The 17,240-nt window shown below is 32.9% G+C and overlaps 1 protein-coding gene across 5 annotated transcripts in view; it reads left to right on the forward strand.

Annotated features, from left to right (window-relative positions):
- The window catches only part of Supt3h (SPT3 homolog, SAGA and STAGA complex component), a 478,415-nt gene that overhangs the window by 355,996 nt on the left and 105,179 nt on the right, over window positions 1–17,240 (forward strand). For all 5 annotated transcript variants that reach the window (XM_040282738.2, XM_040282740.2, XM_040282741.2 and 2 more), the window contains one exon: window positions 11,452–11,527. In XM_040282738.2, coding sequence (XP_040138672.1) covers window positions 11,452–11,527 — 76 coding nt within the window. The remainder of the gene's footprint in view (window positions 1–11,451; window positions 11,528–17,240) is intronic.

The following is a 17,240-nucleotide window of genomic DNA, read 5'->3' on the forward strand; positions in this document are numbered from 1 at the left end:
TGAATTCTTAGATCTATTCTTAAAAATATCTATTTGATAAAAGCTTTTAATGTATGTTTTATTTTTTAAAAGATAGACTTCATATTTGGCTTCTATGTGATTCACATGATAGTTTCTGCCTTTTGAAGAGTTCATTAGTAAATTTTTCAGGTTTCTTACATTGGACCTAATTCATTTTAGTAATGACCATCTTGAAGAGAAGCTATTTGAAGTGATTTGGTAGTGATTATCCTGTTTTAATTTCCCTGATTAAAAAGTACTGGAATTCTCTTTTCTTTTGTTATCTATTATGAAAATACAGATGAATGCCTATTTTTTCTTTCATTACCAGTATCTCAAGGCATTCTGATACCTTAAATCAAAAGGAGAAAACATTCCTTGTGAGAGGAGACTCATATAGATAATGCAGTAGATTACATAGATGTGTCATTGCCACAGTTGAAATGATTCACACACACAATTTTGAAATATCTGGGTGTTTCCCAAAGTTAAGAACCTGATGGCTTTTTTCAGTAAGTTTCTTCTATATGAAGAATAATTGAAAATAACTGTAATCTATTTGAACAGGTCCTCTGATGTCTTATAACTTAGGACTAATGGCTATGAGATATTTCTGAAGATCTCGGGACTTCTCTGAGATACAAGATACACACAGAACCACAAAATGTCAGAATTGTATTAAAGAGAACTCAGTCACAGTGAGATGAGGCAATCTAACTAGATTCCTATGATGTGTTAGAGGTAAAACCAACACCTAGTACCCAGGTCTTCTGATTCCCACATCAGCATTCTAATTACTACTAATTCTGATGTTTCTCAAAGGGTATAATGTGGTTTCATAATGTTTAATTAAGAATATTTCAAGCATTTAGATAGTGATTAAAACTTAGTGATCTCTGTTCAGCATTATTGAGATTGGGTTTGAATTATATTAACCCTATGAGGTACCCTACTTTATTCTTTTGCAGATATATCTTGAATGCCATCTTATATACTTTTTATTTGCATCTTTCTCCTCAAAATAAAACTTCATCTTGAGAAGTATGCAACTTTTTGCAATATTAAGCTTTTCATTAAAAACCAAAGCGTGGGCTAGAGAAACAACTCAGTTGGGAGAGTGCTTGTCTTATGTGCACAAGACCCTGGGTTCAATCCTCAGTACAATCAATCAATCAATCAATCGGCCAACTAACACATTATTTTCCAGGTTTATAGCTTCTTCATTAAAATCCATCCTGCATTTATTTCTATCCAGTTCTAAAGACATTCTCTCTAACTTTCAAGTTCTTGTTCTTGGGATCACTTTAGCCCTCACGCACTCCTCATTTACTTCAATAATCTTCTTTTTCTTTGATGAAGTTTGACATCCATGGCTTTTCATTAGCTGTATCTCAGCTTCCAGTAAATGGTTAGAATAGGACAGGTCAAGAACAATGATCCATTCTGCCAACCGGCACTTATATAAAAATGCATAAATGAAAAATGGCAAAATATTTGAGAACCTATTGGAGTGATTCTTTGTCAAATCCCTTTTTATATCACTTACCTTTCATGAATTGTTATCCTCTGTGTGAGCTCTGAATAGATTGAAATTAACTAAATTAATTTCTTTCTAGACTAGCACTTCTAAGCCTTTTTGGATTTAGGGCAATATTGGTATTTATTTTGTCTTAATGTTGCCCTCTGAAAGGACTTCATGAAATTTAAAATTACATAAAATAATTTGCATTTTAAAAAATGTTGAATGATGTGATGAAAGAGAGTTATCTTTAAATTCATTACAGGCTCCATTGACTGCTAAAGATCAGTTCTGGAAATCAATATGGCACATAAATGTAATGAATTTAAACCTGTATCATACCACCATGACAGAGATAGCTACTAGCCACCTAGAATCTGTGCTTTCTTCCTCTGTAACAAATCTGATTTGTAACTTGATATTTTGCCATCCAGAAAAACTACCACATTTCTCTTTTTACCTTGTAGCTTGGTTTGATCACATGACTGAGTTGTGGCCTGTGAAATGTAAGCATAAAAGTTCAATGGAAATTCTAGCAGTTTTTTTTAAACAGAAGTAGTCTACCCTCTTTCTTCCCTTTGTACATTTGATTGGGTTATGCAGATGTGAGAGCTAAGAAGCCAATATGAATCATGAAAACAATGCCACAGCCTGAAATGTCAAAGCAGATGCTGGATGAGACTGAGGATTTATTGACTTCATTGTGTGATTATGTCAAGCCTGAATGGTTATCTCCAGAATTCATTTATGTGAGAAAAAGTCAATTTCCTATCTTTCCTAAGTAACTACAATTTTTGGTTAGAGTGTATGTAATAAAAAAAAGTCTTAACTAATAAAACCTGTGGATGAGCCCTTAGATTATTAAGAATATATTTACTTCTGGAAAATAGTCATTGAGGGAGACATGGTCTAATATAAAAGTTGTGCTAGTTAACAGTTTGATAAATGGAAAGATTTGGGCAGTTTCCATAAATTTGGCAGTATTTGGATTCTTCTTGCCTGATGCTAATAGAAATCTAGGTTCTCTCATACAGTCTATATCTCATTTTTGCTAGTGAACTAAATTCATAAGTTTATAAATTGTGAAACTTTTTTATGCCAAATTTTGTTAAGACTTATTAACATCAAAAGGTTGAAGAAATCATTCAGTATTACTTAGTATGTTTCCTGTCTCTTAAATTCTGGAAGAATGTGGGGGAAAGGATTTGATTTTAGGTGTTGTTTTGTTAATCAAAATATTCATCCTGCTACTTGTGAAATTAAAATATTATGACATAATGAATAAGTACCATCTGGGCTATCTGTTTTTCTACCTCCTCTAAAGAACACAATGTAAAGGAAGGTATGCAAAGTAACAGAGCATGCTCATTTAACTATACTTATGGGATACCTGATATGGTATAATAGGAGTATTACTTCAAAGTTATATATTAATCAAATCATAGTTTATCACATGGTAAATGTACCAGGAATACACCAATATAAAAGAATCCTAAGAAGATAGCTTTTGTTATGTAAAGAATCTTAACTCATTATTTTGACCAGTTTGTATTTTCATTGTGTGGATTTCTGTCACTCATTTGAATATTGTCCATGTTTTATTTTCTTTTGTTTTTAATCCACTTATAACATTTGAGCCATGCAATAATGAAATCTGTTACTTCAGTAATCATTGTGTTTATTGGCTTGCTTTAATGAAACTCTCGTCTTCCTACTTACCTCGTACCCTGCTTGCTTGTTAATCCTAGGTAGATGAAACCATGCTTATAACGCAATGTTTTCCTGCATAATTCAGGTAATTTTAGTTTTTCAGATAGAAAAATTTATATCTGAATAAGGAGTTTTCTTTTAGGAATCAATAACTAGTAGAAATAGCATTGGTTTTGAAGTAGGAATGTTAGGTCTTTCTAGCAATGTCTTATTGATGAAAAGCTACAAAAACTCTTAGGCAACTACTAAATAGACTTTTCCCTGAGTAGCTGGCAAGATCAGTTAAGATGTGATTGGGGTGGAAAGGCTGGGCAAAGAGTATACAGAAACTCTTTACTATATTTGAAATTTTCTGTAAATTGAAAAGTTTTTGAAATAAAAAAGTTGTTTTAAAAAGTCAGAGTCATTGAGCTTTAATTTCTTCATCTATAAAATGAAAATATAATAGCTGATCTTCCTAGCTGCCAGTTATTCAGATGATGGACACATAAAGCAGTAAATAAAATTTTAAAATGTTGCTGTTCTGTGCTATAATTCTTCCTCACTTCCCCCATTTACTAACTCTAATTGTTCCTTTCTCTAACTGCCAAAGTTGTCATTTGCTTCTTTAAAGCATTTGCAGTTCCTTTATTTAAGTTGAATACTACCTCACATTGCCTAGTCACTAAAACACTTCTCCTTTCTTCATCTATCTTGTGAATCCATTCCATACTCCCTTGGCATGCCTTCCTTAAGCCTTCTTACCTAAGTACTGGGCCTAATGACCACTGACATTTAATCAAATAACAGTTATAATACATTTACTCATAAGAAAAGAGAATAAAATTTGGGCACTGACTTCTAAGAGGATGGGAATTTCATCATCAAATATCTTAACAGAATCCATTTTGTTAAATAACCATAATTACGGGTTTTGCCTGTCTGATTCCAGGGGATTTTGCCATTCTACATTCTTTGAAGTCCAGGAGGCAACCATAGTGCTCAGGCTACTTGAAATACCCATACTGAATCTAAATACAAACAGGCTTTCTTCAGATCAGTCTCTGCAGGACTCTTTCTTTCAGAGTTTTTCACTGTCAATCATTTTAAAGATGGTTTCTAGCTTTTTAAAAAAATGTTTTTAAATTAGCTATGTAGACTTTTAAGATAAGAATTGAAAATAGACATTAATTTTCTGAAGATGTAGACAATTCTGCTTTTTCTTGTTAAGTATTTGGGAATTTCTGTTTATTGCATTTGAAACAAAAGCAGTCTTAACTATTTTGCTTATTGCTGTATTCTTATGATAGTCATATTTGATGAAATGATGATTTTCTCTTTTTTTCAATGTTAGTCATTGATTTAGTGTCTTGCCATATCATGAAATCCTTGTCTTCTTTTTATGTGAACTCATGCTCCTAGCTGGATCAGCCTCTGTGGCAAGGTCTGTGGATGAGTTAACTCATTCTCTGACTCATGAAAACAACGCAGCTAATTGTGAGAAAAGAAATGTTAGTTTTAATATGATTAAATGTGTTATTTTTAGGGAAATAAACCATTAACTTGATTTGATTCTAAACTTAAATGTTGTTAAATTGTAAAGCCTATTTTTCCTCTGTAATATATTCCCTTGAGAATTTTTCCAGGATTAGTGACTTCAATTCTTTAGTGACACATAATGTAATAGCCTTCATTATTCATAGTTTTATAGTTCTGTCTTTCTTTTAGAAATTTTAAAACGTGATTCAGTTTTACTGTTACGCAAGTTTTTTGATATCCCCATTTCCTTTTCAGCTTATCTGCAACAATATTTTCCTTTAGTTAAAAATTCCTACTGTATAATTTAGCCATCTTCGTAACATACCTTTTTTGTTAGAATACTTAAGTCTTACTACATAGATTTTCAAATATAGAGAGAGTCAAACTATCAACAAATTATAGAGATAGTACATGATATAAACTCATGATCTTAATACATCTCTGAGGCAACTATTTCTGCTGTTGATTAACTTTTCTGGCAACAATAGTGTAGCTCTCAGAAAAAGTGTAAGATGAAGTGATGGGAGGTCTTAGAGTTTTGACTCATATAAGAGTTAAATGCAGTGGCTGTGCTCTGGTCTGTGTAGTAGGAGCTCTCTTTCCTAAGTGTTCTACAGATAAGCCTGCCATTTTCACAATAGGCCATGATGTTAGAACCAAAGAGAGGTTTGATAGAACACAACATGATTCATATTTGTAAGAGATTACTCTGATTTGTTGTTCCTTTGGTATCATGATCATCCTGTGAGACTCACATGTGAAACAGCCTCTGTTTTGAAGTCTGAAACAGTGTTTGGTGTTTGTTCCTTGAAGGGCAAATAGGGTAGGCTAGTACAGTGGAAGCAGGAAGACCCTTTAGGAAACTGTTATAGTAATTCAGGGGAGATGATGATGATAATTGAGAACAGAAGGGTAGTAGTTAAGGTGGAAGATGAAGAATGAGGTTTATTTCAGATACATTTTGACAGTAGAACAATGGAACTTGCTTCAAAGGAATTAATTGATGACTTAACCTGTGATAAGTATTTCATTTTCACTGAAAACTTAAATATGTCACATAATAGCAACCAAGAAAGATTACAAGCTGTTCCATACAGTTTCATAATCTATGAGGAGTGTTGCACTGACAGGCTTCCCTTTTCACAAGATTTTCATTTAAAGATACCAGAGTTTCAGATTATGTAAGTAAAACCAGGCTCTGTTGAGTGTGCATGTTTGACCACTTGAGAACCTGATCTTGGCTAAGCCAAGATGGACAGATCTACAATTCTAACTCAAAGTCAAAAAGAAAGTATCAGCTAGATTTTGTGCAATAATGCTTTGTATACATATTTTCCAGGCAGTGTCCTGAGGTTTTAACCTGAAATGATTAAAATATTTAATGGATATCTTTATAAGTTTGCCTTATACATTTTTCAGCTCATCTGGATATTACATAAACCTCTGAGAATTTTTAGGAATGTTATTCAGTATACATAAAATATCTTACATGCTAACCTAGTATGCTAATTTTTATGTATACAGTCAAATAAAAACACACAGAAAAGAGTTATAGCATCCTCAATTAGGAAAAAAATTAAAGGGGGTGTTTAATCTTCTATTAATCTAAATAATTAGTTTGAGCAGAAACTTAAATAGCTTTTTATGTTATTTGACATTTTTAATATTCCAGAGCCTGTTTACAATGTCAGGGAAACAGTAGCAAAAGCTTATTACGCTAAATGTGAATTTACAACTAAACATGAAATTAGACTGTATAATACTATATTATTTTTTTAAAGGATACTTTTCTTAGCATACATTTTATCCCAGGACAGGATATATACATAATTTCCCCCAACTACTAGCTCAATATATTGAGATTAAAATTTTTAAAGCTATTAAACCATTTTTAAATATATTAGTTTGATTTTAATACCTATATTTTTATATGTAATCAATTTATGCTCAATCATCCCCCTGCCAGATACTGATATAATCTTTTTAAAAATATTTTTTAATGTTAGTTTTTTTAGTTGTAGTTGGACACAATACCTTTATTTTATTTATTTATATGTAGTGCTGAGTATTGAACCCAGGGCCTCACACATGCTAGGCGAGCACTTTACCGCTGAGCCACAACCCCAGCCAGCCCTCTGACATAATCTTTATTGATTAAATAATTGAAAAGTAAAAGATGGCCACATACTAAAAGTGATCTTGCATTTTATAGCAAACTGGGTTTTCCCCCCACATTTTTAAATTGGTACATTATAGTTAAACATACTGATGAGGTTTATGCCCAATTTTGTTATTTCAAAATACATTAAAAAGTTAAAAAGTCTTACATTCACCTTAACTAATATTTTTAGCTACATTGGGTGTAAACCAAAACTGTATAATCCATTATTTTCAATCATCTCCATTATGAACTAAAATCCTCTCAAAGTGAGAGCAGATGAACTTTCAGTTTGATTTGACACTTATATTCTCTAATTCTAATACTGAAGAAAGATGAATGTCATAGGTCTTAAGAAGCTGCTAAGAGATATGGTAGCACATAGCTTCTGTAACTGTTGATATGCTTCAGTGAAAGCAGTCAGAGAGGTTAAATGTATACACTGTACAAGTCATCAACCATCAGAATGGTATTAGGGATGGGGGGCAAATGGTGATTGTCCTCACTGAAAGTAGTTGTCAAAGACGCAAGCAACTTCATGTTAATTAAAGTTAGAACCATTCACAGAATGTTCATATTTAAAAATATATACTGAAAATCTGTTATGTTCAAGATATTGAAAAAATTATTCTGAGTACTATATATGTAGGGATATTTCCTTTACTGTTTTCATTTAGATAGTACCTAGAAAATGAGTTTATCTGTATAGAAATCTGCCTTCTAAGTTTGTTTTACAATAACCAGAGAACACTATAACTTCTTGATAGTCAGCATATAGTAACATAGCTATTCTCATAGCTATCTCTTTTATTCTGTTAAATTTTTAAAATATTTTTTAATGTTTAAAGGAAATTTTAGGAATAATTCTTCCAAAAGTAGTTTTTCCAATACTTGACTATATTGTAATACTAATAATATTTAATTACAGAAAGAATGAGTATGTTATGTATTTTTTGGAAGATTCAAGAAAACTGTTTTGGGCACCTAAAGAAACCTGGGAATGGATATAGTTGACATATTAAGCACAAGATAAAGTGAATTTGCAGATAGAACACCATCAACCAGTTTGATCATGACCTTACATTCTTGTGACAGTCTGAGATAAAGAAAATATTGTGTGATTTGAAAATGTTCAATATGAATAAAGCTGGGATAAACTGGCTATAAATTTTCAGTGATTTTTACTTTCGAGATTTGTGTTTTTAATATTCTAGCAACATGTTATCTTTTTTTATTCCAGTTTCATGACCCTATAGAATGGTCAGATGGACTTTATAACTCCCTTTAAAGTTACACTTTTAAAATTAAGTTGGTATTCTAATACTTGGTTCAGAATAAGCTAGAACGTAAATGGAATACAAATTCATAATAGTGAATATGATAGATATATGTCATTCTTTTCTTGTTTTTCTTTTTTCTTTATTTTTTTTTAACAGTACTAGGAATTGTACCCAGGGCCTTGTGCATGACAGGCAAACACTCTTTGACTAAGCTACATATATCCCAAGCCCTTTTTATTTTTTATTTTGAGACGGTCTTGGTAAGTTTTGTCAGGTTGGCCTTGAACTTGCAATCTTCTTGCTTTGTCCTTCCTATTAGCTGGGATTATGGGCATGCACAACCATACCTGATTCTAATTCTTTTTGTAAGAAATTTTGTGTACTTAGGGCCTAAGTTTTACCTCTAGCTTTGTCTCTTCGTTAACTATAAACATTGAAAGTTTTTTTTTGTTAATTTCTCTAAATCATAGTGTTCTTAGTTGTAAAATGGAGTTATTAAAACTTCTTAGAGGTTTTGCTGTTCTTTGTAAAGAGGAGGCATTATTATTTTGATCATGTTCTTACAGTAGGCTTATGATTATTTTTCCCTTTGTACTTTGTCCAGAGATTTCTTACAGTACCAAGATTAGAAAAGAGCTGCCAGTGTGCACTTCAGTATGGATTGGAGTCTGAATGGGTGATCTGACTAGAGGCCAAATGAAGAGGAAATTTGCATACCACAAAAAATAAGAGTCAGGCTTATTTAACATATGTTCAGGGACTTGATTTTTTTAATGGGTCATTGGTTTAAAAGCTGCCTACCCTGTCTGTAATTCATATAATTTGATTACAGTTCCTATGATTCCTGGTCATAGAACAGCCAAGGAAGATACTGGAGTAAAAAAATTACTATTGTTTGGAAATAGCTTTTTTATATTTCCAATAAGTTAGCTTGGGAATTGGAAGTCCTCAGCTTCAGTTCTAAGTTAGTCACCTTTGGCAAATCATTTCTCTCTGAACTTCAATTCCCTTGTCTTTTTAAAATGAAGAGGATTGAATAAGATAAACTTTAAGCTACTTTCTAGCTATAGTACACCATGCCTATAAATCCTTGCTGTTGAGTCAACTGCCTTACATTTAGTATTTCCTGTGTGCTAGGTGCTGTATAAATAGTTTGCTATGAATGTTCTGGGGCCAACTTCCTGATACCCTTCAGATCAAGGCTTAAATACTGCAGGAATTAAAAGAATTAAGATGCTTAAGAAACAAAAGAGGTTAGGCACTGGAGAGGGTCTCTGAATGGAATGAAACTAGCCATAATAATTGAAAACCCTTCAAATGTTTATAGCTATCTCTGAAATGTAATCAGATTGGTAGGCATTGAAGTCCAAAAATGTTCCAGCTAGTTAAATACTTCACTCAAAGCTGGCCATCCTGACAACCTTAGTTTCTTAGGATAAGTTTTCCTGATTTAAATGTCTAAAATCACTTAGTGCAGATACATCAACTATGTAATGATGTGTACAGATGCCAACTTTTGATTATCCAACTTGGTAGAAGAAAAAACATTAAGAATCCATTTAGGAACCTTCTCTCCTTTTCCACAGCTAGTTTATCTAAGTCCTTTTTGTCTAAACGTGTCATGTAGATGAGGCTGTTTAGTAGAACAGCAGAGAACTTATGTAGGAATGCAAAGATAATTAAAGACTGGCTGCACTATGGTGATAGTCATTGTTTGCCCTGTAGAATAAAATGATAGCATTTGTTCATTCAAAAGTGTTCATTACTTTTTATGTTCAAAACACAGACAAATCTTCCCATTCTTTCTTTGTTTTCTATCAGCAATCATGAATCATGTCAGATACATTGAAAAGAAGGTCAAAACTAAATAATGCATTTATATATCAAAAATATTTTTAAGTATACACATATTCACCCAATAATATATCCTTAAGGATGGTACGTCTGATGCATACACAAGAGAATACATATGCAGTCATCTGCATATACAAATGTGTTTTTGTGTACACTTCATATACATAAAATATTTGCTTGTATATGCTCCAAAAAGTCACTTGAACCTAGAGGGTAAATAAACATGAGAAATCTAGGTTTATGCCTGCACATGTGTATGTTTGTGAATAAGTATGGGGGTGGGTGGATGCAAGGCAAAATAAGTGAGAAGGAGGGCAAAGGGAAAAGATAAGGAAGGGAATAAACAGTGTTCTTAGAAGGAACCACAGTAGTTACTAATTTTCACTATAACTTCTACCACCCTATACTTGTTTTCTGCAGAGCTCTAGCTAGTACACCATTATTCAGCCTATCAGCTGATGTTATCAGTGAAAATTGACTACCCACTAAAATTAAACAAAAAGAAAAAAGAATGACTTCAGTTTTAAAAATACAAAAATATTCACAGACATTAGAGGATAAGGGCTCTCTAACAACTGTGATAAAGATAACTTGCTAAAAGTCCTTCCACAGCAGGGAAAAAAAAAGTTAAATCTCAGGGATTTTTTTCCTCTGCAGGCCAGAAACCCATTCCAAGAAGTACCAGCCTGTCTCGTTTCAAAATGCTCTCCTTACCAAGGAAGCGGAAGTGGTCATATTCTTTCCCACCAAACCATGGGTGAATTATAATTATCCTACCTCTTGTGGGACAATGAAGCAGCAAACATCTGCTATACTGAATCAAAAAACCCACGAATGAAACTATACCAAACTCTGAATCATACCTGGACTCAGATTAAAGGATCTGTATTGTGTTTACTACCTTTTTTTTCTTTTTCCTTTGCAGTTTAAAAAGGATTTGTTAACTGTGGCACCAAGTTCTAAGGGGAAATATGGATTTCATTTGCTGAGTCCATTGACTAACATTGAAAAAATTACAGCTTTAAAGCAGATGAACAATAACAGTTACTAATATTTTGTTTGGTTTGTTGGTTTATTATCCCCTAACAGTTTTTTTTTTCCCTTTAAAAGGATGGTCTAGTAAGAAAATTTAGAAGTACATAGTCTTAAGAAATTTGGTCTTTTAGTTTTAGTTTCAATAACGAAGTAGAAATAAAATTTTAAACTTTATTTCCAAAAGAAGCAAGTTTCACAACTACTGTTACTTTTCATATGTGTCATAGTATATAATGTAGCACTTGGTAGTACTTAACTTTATTTGCCTGGGGTAAGGAAAGCAGAATAATATTTCAAACTTAAGTTTTAGCTGTGAAAATGTATGTAATAGTCTACTTCCTTGAAAATGTTTTGTCTTTTCATTTTTTTTTCATTAGAGGGCAGAAAGACAGACACGAAGTATGGATTCAGCTCAATACGCAGAGTTTTGCGAAAGTCGACAATTAAGCTTCTGTAAGTATGCATTTAACTACTTAATTATATGTTAATGTATAAGAGATTTGTGTTACAGATGCATAAAACTGACATGTTCTTTATTCCTTAGAAATTGGTGTATTTAATATATACATAGTTGCTGTTACAGAACAACTTGCATTTTGGGGAAACCTAAAGATTTTACAACATTCTACTGTTTTGCAGTTAATACTATTAAGAGATTTTAAAGGGCACTAGTAATATACAGAGTTATGTTAATTATTCATATTACCTTTAGTCAGAAAAATTTTCATTTTAATTTCTTTTCCAGTTTCTTAGTCATATTTATGCTAGTGTTGCTGACTCTAATTGATCCATAATGCACTCCAGTAGTACAGTCATGACATTTAAACGCCCCCAGTATTAATTATAATACCAAACTTTGTCTTTATGCATACTCATATTTCCACAAATGAGCATATCAATAGTCTTTTCCATTTTTGTCTTTAACCTCCTGCTGTGGCATGCATTCAGCATTACCACATTCATTAGTCCATGCTCTCCTAACATGAATGACCTACCAGTATTATTAGTGCTTACCCAACATTGAATACCAGCTTATTAAAAGTACATAAAGACTCATCATAGTGAACTGGATTATGGAGCAAAACATCTTCACAGCAACTGTTCAGTGATGACTAAGGCTCTTGGGGTAAAGGTCAGAGTGAAAGTGTGATGAAAAGTCCAGTTAAAAATATGACAAATTAGCACATGACATTGATTTGACGGATTATAGAAACAATGATGTCTTTAAACAAAAAGCTATTATCTGATCATAATAACAAAGTATTTGATTTGGAAAAAAATGAAAGCTTCATTTATAGATCATAAAGTACAAATGAATGACACATTTCAAACAGTGCCCCATGTAAATGTCAGAAAAATATAGGAAAACATGTTTTGAAAGATTTTTTTTTCTAACTAAATATACTTTCCAATCTGACTAACAACTTGGCATGCATCTGTGAAACATTAAGTAAATGACACTTCAGATCATGGCAATTTCAGCAAATGAGAGGTTCTTGTATCGTAATTTTTAGGTTTAAAAATGGCATTCAAGTCTTTTATAACTATAAATCTCCACTTTATAAAATAACATTTGGTGCAATATAACTATTTTTTAAATCATATTTTAAATTTAATTCACTTAAAGGAGTGGAAGTAGTATTTTACACTAAAACTGACAATCTTAAATTCTCATACCTTTCATTTGAAAATTAGATTTTTGTTCACTTTTTGCTTTTAACACAAAAACTAGATTAAAAGTAACATTTTCCCCTCTATAAAATAATTGTGTTTTAAAAAGATTTTTTTTAGTTGTAGTTGGACACAATACCTTATTTTATTTATTTTTATATGGTGCTGAGGATCGAAACCCAGAGTCTCGCACGTGCTAGGCAAGGGCTCTACCGCTGAGCCACAAAGTCAGCCCCAATAAAATAATTGTAATATAAACAATACACTATGCTTAATTTTCTTTTCTGTAGGAAAGAAGGAATTCATTATTTAAAAATATTTGTTCAAATGGTGTCCATAGAGGCTTCATTATGAAACCTTGATGGAATGATCTGTTTTATATGATGGAATACTGAGGTTGAGAATACATTGTACAAGTGAGTCACCAAATTTAGAAAGCCATTGCTGTACTGGTTAGAAAGTTAGGTTTTTTTCCTTCTTCTCCTGATAAATAATCACCAGAATATAGGAATTGTTATTCTACCATATATGTCTTCTTACATACTTGTTCATGGCAGTTACTGGTATTATTTTAAAATAGTGAGTATTACTTTTTGGGCAATGGAGCAAAACATCCTTACAGCATGAGTTCAATTATGACTAAGGCTCTTGGTCTGTCTTTTGTTTGTATATTTATATAATTCAGATAGTCATTTTACTTAAAGTCTTTAACACCTCCCACCCCTTGTTTCTGTGCGTGGGCTCTTTCTCATTCAGCGAGGAGGTCCACGGAACAGGGTAGAGGAGAATGTGGCTGCAGAGTCGCTAATCAAGACCTCCAGAGACCAAGCAGGAAGCAGGTCTGATTTATTGCGCAGTTACCATGTATATATATTCAGGCAGTAGCTAAGCAGATTACAAGCAGCCACCAATACAATTTCTGGCCAACTGTTCCTGCAGTGACCAATCGAGGAGCAGGTATATAGCAAGTGCAGGGACTGCAACACGTGGCTTCATGCTCAGGGCTGTGCCTACGGGGTAAGTGGTTTGCCACTTACATGCCTAGCATGGGAGGATGTTTTGCCACTCAGAAGCCCTTAATGTATGCCATGTATGCAGTACTCCATGCACTCGTCCCCACATGTCTGTCTGTCTTTCTGTGTGTCTCTCGGTTTTTTTTTGTTTTGTTTTGTTTTTAAGTACTGGGAAATGAACCCAGAGCCACATCCCAAACCACCCCCCACTTTTTGTTTGAGACAGGGTCTAAGTTGCTGAAGCTGATCTTAAACTTATGATCCTCCTGCCTCAGCCTCCCAAGTTTCCAGGATTACAGGTGTGTGTACCCCCACTGGCTAAATCTTTTAAAACTTAATATTAGCATTGACTCACAACGGTTTTTCTGGCAAATCATATTGCAGTTCTTTCAAGCATTATTTTTATTTTTTTCTGAACAGTTATTACCTAGATTTTTAAAATCAATCAGATCAAAGAGTCTCTTTTAACTGATGAGTTCAAATTGTATCTACATTTGATTTTATATGTACTGTTATATTTTGTGTTTTAAATGTACTATGTGTTTTTATTTATTTTTCCTCCTCCTTTTCTGTGTTCTGTTGGATTCATATGGTTTTATTCATTTCAGTTTTTCTCTACTAGTTTATTTATCTTATATTATATTGTGCCATTTCAATAACTACCTTTATTTTTTAAATTTATACCCCTGATAATATTTTTAAATATTAATAATTTAAACTTTCCTTTGAGCCTAATGTCATTATTCCTGAGACTCTGAGTGATCAAAGTACTCATTTTTGTCTTGAAATGGCTTTATTTTCTTGCCATAATTAAATGATTATCAGGTGGGCAGGAAATTGTGTATTATAGTTATTTGATATATATGATTCCATTCTCTTTTTGCCTCTGTTAGAAAACTGCTGTCCATTGACTTATTCTGTATTTTTCTTGTGAGAGTAGCTTCAAGAGAATGAAGACATTGCCTGAAGGCCCTCTATTGTAAGGAAATGACCAGGCTAGATAACCAACCATAGCTGCCCATTGAAGACATATAGAAAGAAGGGAATAAGGAACCCTTACTCTGGAGGTTCCAGAGGAAATCTTACCCTTGAGGAAGGCTATTTTCAATCAATGCAAAGAATAGTAATTTCAAAGGGTTGAAGTCACAGAATTCTTGGTGAGAACAGATGTAGTAGAAATCATGAAATATTAGGCAGGGGTGGGAGAAAAGAATTTTGTTAGAAACTTAAATTTGGCTAGTAATTATTGATAAGAGATATAAAAAGTGTTTGAGATTAACCTTAAATTTCTGTATGAAATTATAATGTAAAATTGTTCTAAGTGTAGTCTAGTATTAGAAAGCTGATAACACTAGAACTTTTGGACATTGTTCAGAATTCTACTTAAATTATTAGTCAGTTTCCAGATTACCCATTTTCCTGATATATGGGGAAGAGGAGTAAAGAAGAAACTCATTTGTTTAGAAGCTCCTTCAGCTCTTGGTGAAAATGAACTGCTACAGCTGGGGATCATTGTGCTGCTTTTGGTAAAATCAATAATATCCTGGAAGCACCAGTCTCTGAAGCAGTCCTTTCCCAGATGACAGGGAACAAATAGCTCAGAGAATGTTCGTTCACTTGTTGATGGAACAGCAATAATGCAAGTGGTTTATAGGAAATCTGTGCATCTTTTTTGATACATAGAAAAGTTTGGACTCTGCCTTTTTGTTAAAGAAATATCTTTTTCTTTCCTTTCTTCATTTCCTTTAGAAATACTTTCTTGTGAGTCTGCCAAGGAAAGGCATTATTTTATTTTCTGAGGATACAGTGGTGAAGTCATAGTCCTAGTTTCTGTGCTTATAGTCTAGTAAGGAAGCTACTAATTCTTTTGCTTCTATGCATAGGTCTGACCTAATACTAATAATCATCCTTTTCATAACTTTCAAAGTAAAATTTTTAGAGCATAGTCACTAAATATCTGTTTCTGTGTTCCTAATGATCTGCCAAAAGGAGAAGTAAATAAGGTACTTTTCATTGATCTTGCCAGATTGCTTCCTGGTGACTTTAATTCTGTCAGAAGTATTTCAGAGATGTCTAGCAAGTGTTCATGAGCTGCTGCAGCTTACTAGATAGATGGAATGTTTCATGTCTGAATATGTAGAAGATGAGTTACTGTAGGGAGATAACTTTAAGGGGGCTAATCATAATTCTGCCACATTTGACAGCTTTAGATATAGCAGGATTTCATGTCTTCTGTGATTTATTTAAAACAAAACTCTTCTGTATATGGAATCCATGAAGATTCTGTCTGTAAGGTTCAAAATGCTATGCTCTAAGTTATTAAGTGTTCTGTAGACCAGTGGGATGATGTTAATCTAAAGAAAAATAAGTAGCTTTTTTTAAAGATCATGTAGATTTGATAAAAAAAAAAATTTCCCTAGAATAATAAGTAGCTTTTTTTAAAGATCATGTAGATTTGATAAAAAAAAAATTCCCAATCAATCATTTTCCCTCTAGGGTTCTATTTAAATTAGTAATGTCTAGGGAAAGCTCTATATCAAATTAGATTTTTCTTAGTACTATGGCAGTTTGGATATAGTTAATTGAAGGTCCCTTATGTTTCTTGGTCCCATATATGCTTGGTACTGTTAGGTCTGCAGAGAGACCTGATTCATGATCTTTGGCCACAAAGAACTTATAATATGGTTTGAAAAAATGATAAGCACATATGAAAAATACCCTGTATTTCAATACATGGCTAGAGTGTGAAAGTATATCCATGACTTATATGGTCAGAATTCATATGAATGATGAAGAGAGATGGGAGAGCAATCCATGGAAGGAAAGGAGCAAGAATGACCATAAAAAGGGCTAAACCCAAGGCCACATGACAGCTAAATAGGGAAGCAATGTAAAGAAAGGCTGGAATCAGCCTAAATAGTTTTGAGAGTCAGGTTTAAGAATTTGGGCATCTTAATCCAGAAAACATAGCTACAAGTTTAAATCAGGCCAGATATCAATTTATTTTATTCTAAATTAAATAAAGGGGAAGGCAGAAGGCATGGGGTTGTTAATGATGGTGGAATGTGATGATCATTATTATCCAGAGTACATGTATGAAAACACGAATTGGTGTGAATATACTTTGTATACAACCAGAGATATGAAAAATTGTGCTCTATATGTGTAATAAGAATTATAATGCATTCCACTGTCATATATAAATAAAAATAAATAAATGAATTCACAACTTTGAATTTTTTCGTATAATAGACACATTTTGAAAAGTATTGGATGGGCAGTTTCTGTATGTTTCTTTCTTCATCATAGGCTTTCTCCTAGTTTTTTATTTCCACGAGTATAAATTAAAGTTACATCAAGCTAGCATGATAGTGCATGCCTGTAATCCCAGTGACTCTGGAGGCTGAGACAGGAGGATTGCAAGTTTGAAGCCAGTGTCAGCAACAAAAGAGACCCCTAATCAACTTAGAGATTTAAAAAGG

The sequence above is a fragment of the Ictidomys tridecemlineatus genome, chromosome 8 (assembly GCF_052094955.1).
Source record: "Ictidomys tridecemlineatus isolate mIctTri1 chromosome 8, mIctTri1.hap1, whole genome shotgun sequence".
NCBI classification, from domain to species: Eukaryota; Metazoa; Chordata; class Mammalia; order Rodentia; family Sciuridae; genus Ictidomys; species Ictidomys tridecemlineatus.